Source organism: Netta rufina (assembly GCF_964035555.1).
Source record: "Netta rufina genome assembly, chromosome: 8".
In the NCBI taxonomy this organism is placed as follows: Eukaryota; Metazoa; Chordata; class Aves; order Anseriformes; family Anatidae; genus Netta; species Netta rufina.
Window position 1 is genome coordinate 4,576,669 of NC_140131.1, and position 18,453 is coordinate 4,595,121.

Sequence of the window (18,453 nt, forward strand, 5' to 3'; positions counted from 1 at the left end):
AGAAGGCAAAAATGCAAATAGTTGCATTATGCTATTTAATATGCTCCTTTTCAGGGTGGAGCCTGGCGGTTAATGTGCTCCTTAGAAAGCAACAAACCCCATAACTCTCCATATAGCAGGATATGCACCATTTTTAAAGGACCATCATTGTTCATTAGCTATTTATGAGTATTATTTTGTTAATCACACACATCAGGCTATCTCCCTGTGATAGCTTAGTAATGCTTCATTAGACGTGCATGACTAATATGGTCTCTGTAAAGAGGCTGTAATTGTCTCATTGTTTATTAATGTAACAATAAATCTTTGTTTACTGTAGGTTACTTTACAAAAATGTATTTAAGAACAAGAATTTAATTCTATAAAATACTAGGGAAACCATTTTCTTCTGCATTCATGTAATGAGGTATGCTTTTAAATTCATGCTCTAATTGCAAAACCCCGTTGACTTTGATGGAAAACCCAGACACTGTAAAAGAGAATTATGTCAAAAGGAAAAATTTACAAATTGGCTTTAAGTGAAGAATTATTTCTGTTGAAGTAAAATTCTGTGTCAGCTCATGGGTATGGAAATTACCCGAATATACTGCAGTGTATATCTCTATATAAGCTATATACTGCTACACATGAAATATCTAGATGCAGCAGTCATCCAGACATCCTATATCAGAACCGCTTTTGTTTGTGAGAAATACTGTTAATATACGGATTGTAACCCAGTCTATGAAGATGCCAGTCACTTCACCAGTTTTTTCTTATTTTGTCATACGCAGCACCCCAAGAGTGAGTTTCATTTTCATTCTCTCTTGTACACTTGGGAGTATCAGTTGTTCAGAGATGCTGACCCATATCTTTATGAAAACACAGGGCTTGGGCATAGCCTGTGGGTTTGAAACATTTCTAGGAAAACTGTAGATGTCTGATTGGGTTACAGTTTTGCAGAGAAGTGTTGCAGTGTGTTACTCATGTTTTATGAATTTAATCTGTAGCCATTTTCTGCCAGTATGAAGTTCAGGAAGGAAAACTGTGTACACACACACACATATATATATCAATTCCATTCGTCTTGTCCATCCTTTATTCTAACCTATCGTCTTTTAAGACAATTATGTGAATCTCATACAGAGCAGGGTTTACCTGTGTAAGCGTTACTCTATGAATAATACCTCCCTGTTTGTGCTAGGGGGACCAGATCTCATCTGTAGCATTTTGTGCAAAAGCAATGCATTTGTCTTTTCTTGCTGGCTGCAGAACTAATGACTGCAGTTTTGTGCTGATAACCCCAGTATTTGGTGCTCTTCTCCATTTGATGAGAATAGTGTTAATTATGCTGATAGATTGCTAACAGGACAGCTAATGTTGGCTGAAAGAAAATTTTAGCAAGATTAAAATTCTCACTGTTGGCAGAAGATCCCTCATTTAAAATGTACCAAAGGTACTTCTTGACTTTACTGGAAATCTGTTGGTTCTGGCATCTTTGACCAGAAATCGAGGTACGATTATGGCTCTGTAATTATTCCTTGAAGCACATGTGCTGGAGCAGATGAAATGTCAAACTGTCAAGTTTCTATCACTGAACGTCTCCAAATATTTAAAAATAGAAATAAAAGAAGGAACTTGTTTTATCTGCTTCGTACTTGCTCTGCAGTGAGCAGGAGAGTGGATATCATCTTCTGCTCAAATCAAATCTCCCCATCTTCTTCTGCTCAAATGTTGACCTGTCCTTCCAGCCCTCTCCCTGCATGTTTAGCCATCAGATCAAGCTTAACATGGCTAAAACAGGCCTTTTAATCCTGCCTCCCAAAGGTCTTTCTCTGACCTTCTTTTTTGAGTGCAGAGGAAAATATCAGCATCATCTATTATTTAGCCCTGTAAACTCAGCAGCCTGCTTGACTCAACCTTGTTTTCGATTGCCACATCTAGGGCAACTCCAGATCTTACAGATTCCTCGTAGCTACTCTGAAATACAGCACTTATTGCCATGCTTACAGTTATGTACAGTTCTGCCTCTCTTCATCTCATGTCTCAATTGTTATCCTTTTCTCTGTCCTTGACAAATGTGACTTTTATTTTGGGAATCTGTCGTGACTGCCAAGATTGCTGTCTCAGCTTATTCTTTTGATCATGTCATGCTTCTCTTTGTATTCCTATGCTGAATCTGCCTTGTCTGTTTTATCAACCCATAGCCTGTCTGTTTTCGTTTCCAGGCCCTTCGTGGCTCCTTTACTCTTCATCCTCATCCAAGGAGCCATTCCACAGTGCCAGCTTTCATCATCCATTTATTCAGCTCTCAAATAAACAACTCTGAGCCTCTCCCCATCCTGTCCATCAGACTTTGGGGGAATTCTTTGCAAATCTTCATCCAGTACTTCGGTATTTTTCTTCACATTTTTCCTTAAAGCAGCCCTGTGCTGGAAACTCATTAAACTCCACGTCTCAGAGGTACACCAGGCATGGCACTGCCAGCCGGACAAGGGAAGGGGTTGTCCTGCTTTGCTCTGTGCTGCTGCGGCCTCACCTCGAGTACTGTGTGCAGTTTTGATATAAGAAACACATAAATTGATTAGAGAGTGTCCAAGGCAGCGCTGCAAAGCTGGGGAAGGGTCTGAAGGGCCAGATGTACCAGGAGCGGCTGAGGTCCCTTGGTATGTTCAGCCCAGAGCAGAGGTGGCTGAGGGGAGGCCTCAGGTGCTTGGCACTTCCCTATCTGTGTGTAAACGTGAGTGCTAAGACATAGCATTTACTGTTTTACATGTAGTAAATAAATCTAATTAGGATACGGCCCAGTAGGTAACTTAAAAACCCTGCGTATTACTCTGACAAGGTATTTACAGTCTCATGATATTTTAAAAGGGAAACAATAATACATTTAATAAATAACATCTGACAGTTAGCAAAATGTAAATGTCAGGAGAACCTACCTCTATAATTACATCCCTTATTGACTATTGTAATTCATTTCTTATTGGCCTTCCCAACAGTGCCCTAGACAGTTTAGGTAGTTCAGAGTGCTCCACAGGGATTTTTAATAGCCACAAGCTTGTGGAGATACATTGCATACATGCTCAGTTTGCTGTATGAAGACTATAAAAGCCTTATATATTATGACAGTTTTGTCACTCTGAGGAGAAAAAAAAGAACCCAAAAGGTAAAACTCAGGTGTGATTTTGCACATTGCAAAGTCGGAGTGTTTTTGGATCTGGAGCTTTGATTTGAATTTTCTCTTTCTTCCTAACATAAAGAGTAAGGCTGAAATTTCTGTCCCTTCTCTCATTTGGAAATGCTCTGATCTTCAGCTCTGCCTTCTTGTAGTGAGTACCCACTGGAACTGCCTTCACATTTTTGACACCATCTGGCATGCAGATCAAATAAAGCTATTCGAGGCATTTTATCTAAACTGAAATAATTTGTTGGAATTTATTGTAATTTTATTTTTCAGCGTGGAGAGGATAAACATTTGATTGCTTTCCAAAAGGCAGAAAATCAGATTTTTATGACTTACTGGTGGTCTCATTTGGCTGTATAAGTCCTCCTGTTGTTTAAGCCAAACACCCAGCAATAGACTTAAACTCATCTGGTTTTAATGTTTGGTATGCTAATACAGAATATGGGGGCAATTTTACTAAAAACTGTAAAGTCAGCATAAAAATGTTTGTTCTTATGGATACTATTATATAGTGGGGCTTCATTGCATCCTTCCAGTGAGGATGCATAGCAAAACAATCAAAGTCCCATAGCAAAAAACTCACAGTATAGAGTTACGTTTTGTTTGTTTGTTTGTTGTTTTTTTGTTTGTTTTTTGCCTGTAATCTCTTGCCTTCCTTAATTCAGATAAATTAAGATACGAAAGCCATGTAGTAGTCTCACAGACTCCAACATAACTGTATTCCTTTTCTCCAGCTGCAATTTGTCCTGTAGAAGAGCACCCAAAATGCCATCGCTTGTGGGGAGATACTCGCCGGTACTGGTAGTTCAAAGCCAGGTTAACGCATTACACACTAGAAAAAAAATTGCAGGCCCATTTTCAGCACATGCAGAATTATAATGGCTGAATTTCAAACTGCTCAGGAAAGGATTTAGCGAGAGAAATGCTGACATAATAATAGAGCAGGCCACCGAGATGCACTAAAACTGCCCCGGAGAGCGGCGGGGGACCTTCAGCAGGTGCCCTAACAGAAAGTTACGTCCCCCTTTGAAATCCTCGGTGCCTTCCTCTTTGAGATGTCTGTGAAGCATTACACCCCGGGTGTGCCGGTGATTTTCCTTTCTATTCAGTGCATTTTAGCCGGTGGGCTGCTCTGCAATTTTCTGGTTTGCCCTGGTAATAGCAATACTGCGGGCGGCGCGTCTGAATTTCTGTGCGGACTTGTAGGCTGTTTAACCTCGCCTATTGCTGGTGTCAAACGCCCGGGAAACAGATGACCTTAGCTGTCAGCGTAATGGGATAGGAAGCTACAGGAAGGTTTACTTTTAAAGTTACCTGGAGTTTGCGGGATGATAGTAATAGAGCTCTATTGGCAATAAAATCGCTGGATGATGTTCTGCCCTCGGGATCACATCTGTGTTTACAGGGAAGTCAGCAAGAGCTTTGTTCAGCCTGATAGTCCGGGGGGACAAGTAAATGCCTTTTCTTCCGCCTAGTTTATGTAGTAAGTGTCCCTGTGGACGGAGAAGAGAAGAAAGGATGCTGGCAGCCACTGGATGCTGATAGTTGTTGACAGTTCCCAAACACAAATACCTTATTTTGTTCCTGTCCCTCAGTTAAATAAGTAATACCTTTCAGATACCGATAGATCTTTGATTAATATATAAATAACTGTTCATAGAAGTTGTCTTCCTAAGTGAGATAATTATCCTCACAACTTTCCATCTGTTTTATCCACGGTATCCTCAGCATGCATGCAAACACGTATTGCGGAGCCTGAGGGCTGGAGCTACATCTCCCGGTGAGCTACCCAGTACCTGGTGGCAATGTGGGATTACACATCCCGGCATTGCAGCACTCTTCTGGAACAAGCAGCATTTAGTGGGCTGTCTCTGCTGTTAATACTGCTTATCCTTTGTGTTCCCATCCTAACTCAGCATCACTGTACTCCCAGCAAAGCCAGCAGCAGCGTTGTGCAGACTTGGAAGGGAGTGTTGTGAAACAGATGAGGCAGAGCACTCATTCATCATTGCTTTTGGAGATTTCAATTAGGAGAAGACTAAACCTAAACATTCAGCCTCCATTACAGGAAAACAAGCAGGGGAGAAACAGTTCTGGGCATGAAACTGTGCGAATGGGAGCTTTGGGACTCTCTTTTGGATGAAAGGGAAGAACTTGTAAAATGCTTCACTGCTTGAATTAAAATGTAGAACTGCTGTAACACAACGGGACAAGGACCTACCGAGCACAACTCCAGAAATTCCTACCTCAGAATAAGGCAGGAAAAACCACCCCAAATCAAGCTTAAAATTACATGAAATGTCTTTGTTCCTTTTAAAGTCTCTTTGAGGTTTGCCTTTTATATTTTATTTCATTCTTGTCTTCAGAGCTCCAGTACTACACACGTTCACGTTGAGTTGCTCTGGATGTTTTATATCCTCAGTTAAGTGTCTGCTGTGGGACCTGAGCAAAAGGAAGGAGCGGCTTGTTTATGGGATTATCTGAAGTTGGTTTATACATGCAGTTGTAACTCACAGAAAAGGGTATCCTCTCTTTCTTTGTAGGAAGGCTGAGTATAAAATGTCATGAAGTGCCGACCTGGTGTTTATGAGCGGGGTAGGTAGTTTGAATTCTAAGGATTTTACTCGAGTCACTTGTACTGCACAGATACGTCCTTCGTAGAAGTTAGGCTCTCCATTGGCTAACCTGCAGATATATAGCAAGTTCAGTTTATCCACAGCCATCATCATAATACTTTGTGATGGTGCATCTTCAATTCTGGAATAATCTGAGATCTTACATTATTGTTAAAAATTGTTCATTAGCTTTTTTAAGGACACTGCCACAGTGTTGCAGGCCAGTTCTATATTGGGAGGAACATCCAGCAGCTCAGACACCTTAACTGTTTGGAGTACAGAAAGAAAAGAACTCAGATATTTCTCACATGCAAACCAGTGTCTGTGTTAGGGAATCTTTTAGGATGTGTCCTTTAGCTGGTACTGTATAGTTATATGCTGGCCACTAGAAATTTAAGCCATGAATGATGAGGAGTTGAGCTGAGTGGATTTTGCCCAGTCCCGTAATGTGCCATTTGAAACTGATCTGTCAGTGCCCAATACAGGTAGAATTTCTTGCTAGTATGCTTCAGTTTATTTGTAGCTATGAAATTACTTTTGTGTTTGAAAGATATAAAATATTGCATCTTATACGCTTCTCAACTTTTCTTGCTTTCATTTTTGGCTGGTTCAGGAACATGACGTGTTGGTTATATGCAGTTCATGAGTTCATAAGGTCCTTTCCTATTCTTATTCTGTGTACATATGCTTTCCTTCAGCCCTATTTAAAGTCTTATTAAATTGGTAAAAGTATTTGACGTATGGACAGATAAATATGAACTAAATTCCCCTTGTCTTTTTCCCCTATTACAGAGAAGTTCATGATGTTATGAAATTAGAATTATGGTTAAAGTTTCTGTTTTGATGACTATCCATTGCAACTTGAATTTTAGTATTGCCAATATGAGTGGGATTTTTGTAATCTTTGTAAGCTCTGCTTTACAGAGCTTCTGTGACAAATCAAGAGCATCCGAGGCTGGTTTTCAGCAACAAGCTTTTCAAATCACAGTCTACAAGAAGAGAGTGGCTCATAACACTTACTAAATCTGAAGCACTTAGGACTTGAGGCAGTTAAAGTCAAAAAATACCTCCAAAGCTACTAGGAGTTGTATGAAGAAACGTCTTGTGCTGTTCATATAAATCAAAAGCATTTCAGGAGGTGAAAGATATTGGTGTAAAGGAACAAAAGAACTTTGTAAAAGCCGAGGTTTCTCTGAAGCAATTCACAGGCTGTAAAGATGAATGCAATAAAAGTACCGGGATGTTCAGTGACACTGTAACAAACTGTCTTATTATTGAGTATTGTGCTCCCTCAAATTCCAGATTTCATCAATAACAGTCTTACAAACTTCAGAGCATAACAGGAAAGAACACAAGTTATAGGAAGAGGTGCTACGCTTCGGCTGTGTGCAAGCTTTGGCTTGAGAGTAGAGAGGCAATGCTGGGATATTTATGGCTGTATTGATCTTCTGACTGTTTTTCACAAGGTGATGAGGTGGGTGCTAACAGGGAATACAGTTGAATAGATGCGTGACAGCCTTGGAAACACAGCAGTGGCCACTGGGCCAGCTGCCATCCCAAGGAATAAAATAATAACTTAATAAGCAAGTATTGCTGCTTGTACACTACATTGAAGTAGTGAAATGGCAAGGTAAGGCAGCATATTATAGTCTGTAGATGGTCTCAAACAGCTGAGGTGTTTATAGAACTTAAGGGACATATACAACCTAAAGGGGTATTGAGGATCACATTTGTTGCTTCTTGATACCCCTGTGCAAATCCTCCATTGTTTTAACCATCCTGGTAAAACAAAGACCACGTCTGACACAAAACCAATAAGAAAATAGTGCAAGGCTCATAGGAAGTCCAGCCGCACAGCTTTACTGTAGCACATTTGTTGTTCAAAAGCTCTGTAGAAATGTTTCCTTGCTCTTTAGGATTTTATTTGTCCTGGAATGATGTTTGCAAGTGCATATTTTAAGTATAACTCAGGATTAATGGTAATTGGACAAGGGCTTTATATTTAGCTAGCTAGTTTCACTGCTGGTACAATAAGAAATTGAAAAGCTGTTGAAGTAAAGATAGGAAATTGGCCATGTGTGCATTCCAGTTTTGTTTTGTTCCTTTCAGAAGTTCATATATCTAATAAATGGATCTTCTGCATGAGCAACTTAGCATTTGCTTTCGAAGACAATGAACAATAACTAAATTCATATCTGGTCTTTGTCAGACATTATTACAAATTATGAGAGCCAGACAGAAGTTTATTACCTTAGTGGTGTTCTGTTTCACAAATTAGGTTCTTTGAATATCCAGCTAGCTCAATGTTGTGGATCCATTCATCACAATTAGACCGCTGTGCTGGCAAAGTTAAGTCCTGCTAACTTAATTGACTAACGGTACACGCTGTGGGCCGTGAGTGAGGACAACTCCAGGCAAGTTGAGAGCATCATGGCATGTGCGCCTCGCAGAAAGCACAAACAAGGATGCCTCCATTTGTTCCCTTAAAAATTTGTTACTCTTACTCCCCAGCTTACACACAGGTGATAGTAGTAGTAGTAGTTCTTTGTCAAGCCAAAGAAACAGTAAGGATTAGCTCAGGCTTTAGATGAGGCTGAAGCACACTTTTAAGCCATCTTCTTGAGCCCAGCCAAACAGGCTCTTACCTCGGGTACTTTCACTAAGTGCTTGTCTTCATGTAGCCTGAATTGAACTGTGCGGATTGAGCCTAGTACAGCACTTCACTTGAAGACTGGCTTATCTTTAAACATACAATTATGCTCGCTGACTTTTGTCCTTCCTGACTCAGCGGCATGTTCCCCTGTAAGCTGGAGCAAGTCACGTTACCTGGTTTTGCTTCAGTCTCCTTGGCTGCAGGAAGAGAACAGTTCTTACGAGATTTTTTTTATTATTATTATTAAGAGGAAATAAAATTTACGCATCTTTTGGGTGCTTTACATAGACCAGGCTTTTAACTGCGCGTAACCTAAAAGTGTGCTTTTCATGCTGTGTGTTTCCATTGCAAAGCTTGTGCACTGAAATGCCTGTTAGGAGTTGGCACTTGGAAAAGTCTTTGTTTAGGTTATTGTCTGCAAAATCAATCTGTATGGAAGAAGCACAGGGATTAGACAGACTTATTTCCATCTCATTGTGAGGACATGCTTCAAGGCTGCCATCTGAGAAGTCCAGTCAGGCTTGGGGTACCCCCCAGAGCTTCCATTTTCCTTTCTAGCTCCTATTCTTGTATTTTTCAGGCAGAAAGTCCCTAACCTGTTGTTCACCTCAAGCTCCATGAGTGGCTTTGTATTGAAGGGATTTAGGGCTGGACTGTTCATTCTTGGCTGTGTAGCAGTTTGCATGTTTTCAGTCTCTTTCAGCAGAAGGGTACAATCACGTTCACACTCAAATTCCAGCTTCCAAAACCTTTCAGCAGTGTGTGCTGCAGTACCCCTATAGATTATAGATACCTTGCTCATTATATGCTTCTTCTCACCCCATGCTGGTGTGTTTGGTTTATGCTCTTTCCTTGGCCTGTGAAAAAAACTGATTGTCGTAGCCAGTACCTGGAAGTGTCCCCCCCATCCTGAGCTCTCCAGAACTGCAAGTGGTTTTTCTAGAGGGTTTAGCTTTCCAAGTATTCATTTATGATGTTGGATTTTGAAAGCTGACCCCTTTTGTAGCATATGGCCTGGGTGAACTGCTCCCCTCTTGCCTTTCTAACCAATGGAACAAAATTCAAGTATTTGTTTGCATGCATCTTTGGAAAATGGATCGAAATAATATAGAAGAAAAACAATGATGAAAACCAGACGTACAATTGCTCAGGAAGTGGCAAGAGTAGCAGCTGACAGAAGGGCCACTGCAAGCTCGTCTTGAGCACCGGCAGTGAACACGACCAGCCCGTAGGTGTAGCGGAGTAACTGGCGTTGTGTCAGTACAGATCCAGCACGTCGGGCAGCAACAAGACAAAACTCATCTGAGAACCACTCACGTGTTTTACAGTTCATTGTTTTCACTTAACGTGTTGCAGTAGACAGTGGTAAATGTACTGTTACGCTTCTAGCTTGCTAAGCTTATTGTCAAGGCGTTGCTGTAATTTTCCATGTTAGATTCAGGTCCTAGGATTTGTTCAGTGCTCTTCCTAAAGGTATAAGCCATGTTTTCCTAAAGTTGAGCAAACATGATGTGAGTTGGTGTATGGGGGAGGCAGACAGCCACATGAAAAAAAAAAAAGGTGTATAAAATTATTTTATTATGAATCTTTCAAGGATTTTGCAGTTTGGTGGGTAACGTTGTTGTTTGAGGGGCTTGATGTGACACGCAAAATGTGCTAATGCTTATTGGGATGGACTGGAAGGAAGAGCAGTGCAGAGGGTGCTCGGGATGTCACGCACATCCCAGCACTGATACCGGGGTGATGCCCAGCTGCAGGCAGGCTCACCGTAACACGAGGCAAGAGGCTGTGCAGCTGCAATCCCAGTGCAACTTGTCCTTACAGATGTGATGCTGTGAATATACGGATATAAAGTGGTGCAAGTGTCCTGCTCTGGGTGGGGCAGCGCGTGTAGGAGGCTTTGCAGCTCACAGATGGTTTTTGTTGTGGCTCTTAACACGGCGCCTCAGGCTCCGCTAAATAGACAACCTCATTAAAAGAGAAATAGCAATGGTAAAGCAGTGACTTTCTCATGCCATCTAACTCACATATTTGACATGATTGCTGGGCCTTCCAAGTACTTAATTGATTGACTTAATTGATTTAGTGGCACTGGAGGCTACAGCATGGAAATAAAGGGGCAAGATGAGGATAAGGGGTGAAAAAATTTATGGTAGGTGCCAAGTGGCCTGAGGGAAATTAGAAATGGTACAGATCTCAGAGGTAGCTAAATCAATTCAGTGTGATGTACAGGGGGCGAGCGGGGGGAAGAGGAGAAGCAGGGGATAGAGAGGAGAAGAGGAGGGAAAATAAGCATGGCTGGAGAGAGACGGACGAACGGACAGGGAAGAGTGCGGTGCTAGCAGGTGCTGGGGCTGTCCCCGGTGCCATTGTATTTAGCCTAAAAAGAACAACTATTGCTCCCTGTGACTAGCTTAGTTGTCCAATATGAGGCTTTATCAGTGCTTGCATTTTAAAATCTTCAGTGTTTTCAAGTGGCTGAAGTCACGTGAGACCTAAAATAATGCGGAGGAAATACAGTGGATTTTTTTTAACAAGTGAAGCTTAAATGTTAAATTACTTTCTAATCTGTGCAATATTTAATTGACTGTATTGAACCATAATACAAATTAAGTCTTCTCTGTAATTTGTTCTGCCGTGCTGCAGCCCTCTGAACAATCTGATACCTCGCGTAAGACTTGGTGAATGGCTCCTAGCAGCACTCAGCAAAGATGCAGTAAAAACATCAAATAGCATGTGATGGAATCCATCAGCCTGTGCACGTAGGGGTGTCATAAACATCTCCGAGCTATGAAATACTTCTTTTATATGCCTTTGACCCACTGGAGACAGGATTAAGTCATGTTAAAACCTTGAAGATGAAAAAAAAAAAAAAAAAAAAGAGGCTGGGGAGAGAGAGGCAGATGAGCTTGTGAATATTAACTGCTGGGCACTGACCAGCAGTTCTGCTGTAAGCAATTTTATGTGGCTCTTGTTTCATTTCCTTCAGAGGCTGGTGAACAGCTTGTCGAGAGGGTGGCTACGTGTAAGCACTTCCAGACTGAGTGGTGAAGAAGCCATTTTTATCAGTGGGCCTCATTCTGCAGGACAGATTAATCCCTGGGAGTGCACTAGGCGCAGATTTAATCAAAACATGCAAAGACCGTGTATTTATAGACTGGCTCGGTTGTAAGTCTCCGTTGGATGGCTGGGTGAGACGAGACAAGGCTGTGCTTCTCATCATGCTGTCCCTTCTGTTGTCCTTCCGTGCACGGCTTGCTGATGTGAGGGCTGTGCAGGGTATTGGGCAGGCTGCAGCCCTAAAACATGATTTACAAAAATGATGTGGTTCTGATCTTGTGTTTGGCGTTGGTAAGTGTCTGCTGGCTGCAACAGGTGTCATTTCTGCTTCACGATGAGCAGAGAATCGGGCACTCCTTAAATAATATTCGGAGGTATTGGAGAATGTAGAAAGGACACAATCGATGCATCAAGGTCTGAAAGCCCAGGTTGAAATAAGTGCTTATTCCCGTGTTTCAGTACAGATGTGTATGCAACATTACATTTTATGTGCATGTTCCAACTCAGTATCCCTCAAACAAATGAAAAACTCTCTCTAAGCACTCTTTACAATAAAATACTTGAAAGGACAATGTTGCAGTCACCTTTACTTAATCTGTACACATATTGATACAGTATGGGAAGTGTCATAACCATTACAAATGTAACGATTTTCAAACAGTTAATGAGGGTTCCCAAATAAATCAGAGCATCTCCATCTGCTGTCTTACATTGCTGGTGATATTTTTCCATGGTAGAATGCTCTTCAGATGTAATTCCACGAGGACGGAATCTGATCACAGTTTAATTTCAGTGCAAAATGCGGTCTCGCAATCAATAAAGCAATGTCAAGGAACTTTCATTTAATAGGAGCCAGAGATAACGTTCCCTGTTTTATGCAGAATAGAGAGATGGGAACATTTCATTTCATTGTAAGCATGCAAGCTGGCTTTCAGAAAAGCCTGATAAATCAATATCCATGTATTACCTAAGTAAGATCCCATCATTAATTTTAAACACTTAACACGTTGCAGAAATATGGAGCGCATCTTCAGCTTAGCCACAGCTCGAAGTCAGTGGCAGCACTTCCATTTCCCTAAGAACAAGCAGTCTTGTTCTTGGGGAGTTAGGAGTCAGTTAGTGAGGAATTAAAAAGAAATATGTCCAGTCTTTTGTTTTCTATATAGTCATCTGTCTCTTGCACCCTGCCTTCCCTTTTAAATTTTGGTCCGTGTTCTGTGGGAGTCTCGTCACTTGTCACTTGCCCTGCACGTGTGTAGCCTTTTCCCTTCTACGCACACGGATCCTCTCTGGTTTTGAATTTTAAAATGTTTTTTAAACTCTAAAAATAACCGGTTGTTTAGAGATTGCCTGGATGCCATGCTGATTTTCAAAATGTGCTTTTCTCCAAACCAGCAGGGATCTGGACCTCAAAAGAATTCAGTGTGAGGTTTTGGTTGCTCTCAGAAATGGCATTATCCCTAGATTATAAATGAGCAAGCCAGTGTATCAGGGTAGGAATTCAAACTAATAGGTTGTTTTAGATAAACTTTTCAAGAACATTATTCTGAGTGGAAATACTTGAGCATTACTTTGGTAATGAAATACTAATTAGTCCACAGCAAGAAGGATGCTGGCACTCTGCATTGCTGTCTGGCCAAACCATGCTTAGAGGAGTCTCAGGTTCGTGTCCTGGCTCTGGGGAGAATTTTACTCATGGATTTAAAAGGCAATTGGATGTTTTTTTGTTCCTAATTATTATTAACAGAAGTGGGATTCTAAATAAAATGGGAATATTTTCAAATAGCATTGTTTTAAGTTTGATAATCATGTTTCCATGAATTTTCTGGGAAAATTTTTGGAGTTCTGTTAGTGCTCAAGTGGAATATCACAACACCGCTTGCTTGCTGATGCTTACTGCTGTAGACGTAGAGCAGCCCTGCTGCTGATTTGGAGAGCTCACATCTTCCACTTCTAGTCCTACAACCCCTGCAGATGAACCTGTCCTTAGAGTCACCCTGTAGGAAGCTACAGGAGGCTGCTGCTTCCTCTTTTCTATACCTATTAATATGGATTCTGCACCTAGGATGCTGTCTGTGTAGTAAGTAGGTAGTCCTATTTTTTAATTGAATCATATCTCACCAGAAGGTACTGAGAAAATTACTCAGTTGAAGGTTTTAGTCAAATTTGGCCAGATTTTGAAAAGGGGATAGGCACGCAGAGTACAGATGTTAATTGATTTTGACACCAGGGAATGCTTATTTTAATTCCATAGGTGTGCTGAGATCCAGGTGAAGCACTGGTGAAAGGAAATGATACAGCTTTAGTGGAACATTTTGATGGATATTTCTTGTGTTTTTTGATAGCTACTACAGCACCACCATGCAGTTCATGAAATATCTTACATTGCAAAGGATATCACAGACCATCGAGCGTTTGGATATGTATGTGGAAAGGAGGGAAATCATAGATTTGTGGCAATAAAAACAGCCCAGGCAGTAAGTATTAGACCATTGTCATTTTCTACAGTGTAACTCGATTGAAAAGTCATGTTCATAAGAAGCTGGTCAAGAGGCCAGTCTGTACTGGTTGTGATTGTGCTATACTTGTCACAAGTGTCTGCTTACATGTTCCTAAATGGCAAATAAATGAAGCCATCTTGGCAAAAAAATGAATTTATTTCACCATTTCTGATTTTTCTTGATATATGTATATATTTATATTTATAATTAGTTAAAACTTTGTGTTCTAACTAAACTCATTACTCTATTTGAATACAGATAACTTCGGGTATGTTCCTATACTCATTTAACAAAGTGTTAGAAACCAATTAGCGATTTTGCATATAGCCTACCATAATTTCACTGAATAAGAAAATACTAATAAATATGAGTGGTTTTTATATTCAAAATTATAATTACCATTAACCTTAGCCTGCATGCTATGGCAGAAATTAATTCTATATGGAGTTCTCTCACTTTTCGGAGTTAGTATAACTGCTCTATCAGCAGGATGAGATAAGAGAAATGTGTCATCTAGAAACCTTTCTCATTCTTTTTGTTTCTGCAGGCTGAACCTGTAATTCTGGACTTGCGAGATCTGTTTCAGCTCATCTATGAACTGAAACAAAGGGAAGAAATGGAAAAAAAGGCACAAAAGGACAAACAGTGTGAACAAGCGGTATACCAGGTACATGCATAAGCTTAGACTACTGCCAAGAAAAGTATGGCTTGAAGTATTCCCCAAAACTGCTGCAAAGAGGCACTTGGTGTCCTCAGCATTTGTTAACAGCATCGGTTCTGAGTGATGCTAGCTCGAAATGGACCAATATGAAATAGCAGCTGTTGTTAGCTCAGAAACAGGATTAAACAGTGACGAAAGCTATTACCTGGGGTAAGATGATCATGCTTAGCAACTTGAAATGATCCATTCATTTCCAGTATAGTGCTTCTTCTAATGCAGGAGGAAAACTTTAATGAAGGCTATTGTGTTGTAAGTCAGTTTAACAGCATCTTACACTGTAGGGAAGTTTCCGTATACTTCTGAATGTTTGTATTAGAATCAAATCAAATAAGGTGCAGATGGTTAAGCTGATGAAACATGAATAGAGTTACTTTGTGTAATAATTTGGCCTTATCTGCATAATAAAGTTTAAAAAAAAAAAAAACAAAACTATATGCTTACTTGCACATTTTGCTTATTTCTTTGCTGTCCTTTAATTTCTGAATACAGTTCTTTTATCTCTACTGTTTATGTTCTTTGCTTTTACTGCCTGTCCTCTTTGCTGTAGACAATTTTGGAAGAAGATGTAGAAGACCCTGTATACCAGGTAATTTCTGAAGCTATGTAGCCTGGGAGTTTCAGAAATGACTAGATACATGCTGAGATAAATCTTCTCAGAAACTTCTAAGATTTTTTACAGAAAGTAGCATATTTAGAGATTAAGCTTTAAGTAAATGAAAAGTATATCTGCATAGAAATATTAGATTAAATATTTCCTGGTGTGGTTTTTGAGTCCAGAGTCAGTTTCCAAATGGCATTTGTCATTATTTTTTAAATGAACAGTCTAACAGAAAAAGGAGTTAATTTGAAAATAAGGAAGGTGTGATCTTGTTTTCATACTAATAAGTTGATATTTTGCTGTTGGTTTCTATGTAGCAAGAATTTCATTCAGAGGTTGAATATTTAGGGAAAAAAAAAAAAGTAGAATTGATGTTCTAATACACTCCCTTGTTGGTATTTGGGCTATGATTTAATAATAAATCTGTAATTTAAGTCTTGTTTCATCCAAGCAAAACGTCTGGGAGCAAAGATGATTATCAGAAATATGTCAATATATTCATGTCCAATATCCTACTGAGTGTGAAGAAGAAAAAGATGTAATTTCTTTCTCATGTTTTTGTGCTGAAACAAAACATGTAGCAGTTAACTTTTTTTTTTTTTCCTGGTGATATTGTGTTCTTCCACTGAGGCATGGTAGTTGGAGAAACACTGAAAGAAAATGATTCAAGCATTAGTGATTATTGAGCACTGTGTAAGGTGTTTCCAGAAAGATGATAAGAATTAGGATGCCCTAAATTACTGTTCAGCTTTTATAATGTCAGGAGTTTTACTGTATGTGCTCTTCACAATAAAGCAAGAACCTGAAGACGAGAAGTGACAGCCTTTCGCTATGTGGCACGTTACATGAGCACCAGCCTGCTCTCCCAGTTTGGATTTAGCTTTTTTATTCACAGCTAACAAACACATGTGGAAATAATTGCCATTATGTAAAAGAGGCAAAATTCACATTGACTTCAGAAAATTAATATTGGGCTACAGGCAGTATCCCTAGTGAGAAGGAATTAGGAAGTTGCTCTAATGATCATTAGAGAAGATTTAGGTCTATTCACTATCAGTTTATGAAATATGAAACAACCTTACTCTGCTTTCCAACAAACCAGTTGGTGCCAGCCTGTACTTTGAACTTGTTTCTTTAATGCCTGCCTGTGTTTTTATGTGGAATTCCAAATTGCCTTTTTCCCTCTGTTTCATCTTTGACTTTTCCTCTCTGGCTGCTGGTGTAATAGTACATTGTGTTTGAGGCTGGACACGAGCCAATCCGTGAGCCTGAAACAGAAGAAAACATTTATCAGGTATAAAATCGCCGCTTCTGTGTTTTCATTGCAACAATTGCAAGCATTTAGTAAAATACATTTCATATATAATTCACTTTTATTAGTTTTCATTCATCACAAAAATGTCTGACATTTCATTCTTACGACCTTACATGAATAATCCACCAGTCTCAGTGTGATTTTTCTATTAATTTGTTTGTCTTTTCAGCTTCTGCAAATTTTATTAGCTTTATCTTTGTCAATTTATGACGGGTTTTAAGCTTTTGGTAGACCATGTAAGGTGATAAATGGTGGAGTCTGTTTTTTTTTCTGTTAATTCTTTGAAACTTTTTACAACTGTTCTAAGAAACAGATACTAAAATCTCATGGAAGGCAGACCACCTAAACAGTTCCTAAAAAGGCATTTTGATGGTGCTGCTCTTCTTTCTGGCTAACCAAGGAGAATAACTGTGCAAAACCTAAGAGCTCTCTGGATATCCCCCATACTGGGGAAAATATTTTCAGCATATTATGTTAGAACCCAAGCTTTCATTCTTTGCACTGACAAAAAAAGTAATGCATTGAAAGCAATATAAAATATTTTTTGTTATTCAATTTATCTTCAAGGGATGTGGACATTATGTTTTTATTAAAACATAATGCAATTCATTTTGTATCACATACTAAAGTAAATCTGGAGGTAGACAGAAATCTCTGTGTGCCATAAGAAAACTGTGATTTGAGGAAAGCATTTAGTATGGAGGGGAAGGAGATTCAAGAAGTGGTTAAACATTTCGTCTAGCTGTACTAAAGGTTGATCTGCTAATAGGAAAAACTTTTTAAGGTATACGGGAGCAGGGATAGAAGAAAAAAGACGAATAGTAATGTTGTGTTTTTTTTAAAAAAAGAAGAAGTAGGGAGATCATAGAATAAAATGGAAAGGGTAGAGCAGCTGTAAACCAAAACAGAAAGAAGATAAATAGGAAAGGGAAATGAAAAATAAAAATTAGAAAATAAGAATCTTGTAGACACCATCACAGGGTCATTAAGGTGAGATTCATTTTACCTGTCTTTATGGATTTCCTGGCACCTCCACCATGCACAATAGCTTACACATCTTTCTGCATCCCTAGAGCAAGGCATTCAAAGCTCTCAAGGTGAGAGCATGCCTCAGGTTGAAAATTTTCTACCACGTAGTGTTGAAAGTTTGACTATTTTCAGGAAAGCAATCCTTTAAAAAATGACTACTCTAGTTGTCAGTTTTACGCTAGAAACAAAATTCCCGTGACAACTGCATTCAGACAAAAAAAAATAAATTTGATTGCTCTTCATCAAAGTGCAAAGCTAGTAGGGATGTTTTAGGGAAGTATCAGTGAAAGCAAGCGAAATGGGGTCATCATTCCCTGTATCTGGAAATCTTAGAGCAAACTCTGGTGGTAGAGGTAGGACCCGTGTTCTGAAGAGTTGCCTAGAGAATAAAAAGACTTTGCATGTTTTGTTTTACTTAAAATGGGCATAGAAGATGTTAAACAGGTGGTGAGTTACTCATCTTGAGGTGCTGCTGTTACAGCCCTGTTGTAAGTCATGAGAACGTTGCTCAAGGCATCATTTGACTGTATCAGGATGTGAAGTGTTTCCTCCCACAGCTCGGCACAGCAAACACCTCTTCTCTGATAAACAATGCACAATAATCTAGGTACACGCTATCTAGCATTGTCCTTCTCTGTCTTTAACACCCTGAACAGGGCAAATGCTGAGACTAGGTGCCATCAAGTCTGTTGTCTACTGCAGCTGGCAGATGCCAAAGTATGGCTACTGTAGGCTTGTCCAGAGCCACTGGCTTCCTAGATCCCACCTATTTCATGAGTCCTTGGCTTCCTATAA

At 39.7% G+C, this 18,453-nt stretch overlaps 1 protein-coding gene across 1 annotated transcript in view; it reads left to right on the forward strand.

The window, feature by feature from the left end:
* Nucleotides 1–18,453, forward strand: part of DAB1 (DAB adaptor protein 1) — a gene marked incomplete at both ends in the record, with an annotated part of 101,606 nt that overhangs the window by 54,543 nt on the left and 28,610 nt on the right. The window contains 4 exons of the mRNA XM_084291105.1: nt 13,840–13,971; nt 14,543–14,662; nt 15,264–15,302; nt 16,543–16,608. Of these exons, the coding sequence (XP_084147231.1) occupies nt 13,840–13,971; nt 14,543–14,662; nt 15,264–15,302; nt 16,543–16,608 (357 nt within the window). The remainder of the gene's footprint in view (nt 1–13,839; nt 13,972–14,542; nt 14,663–15,263; nt 15,303–16,542; nt 16,609–18,453) is intronic.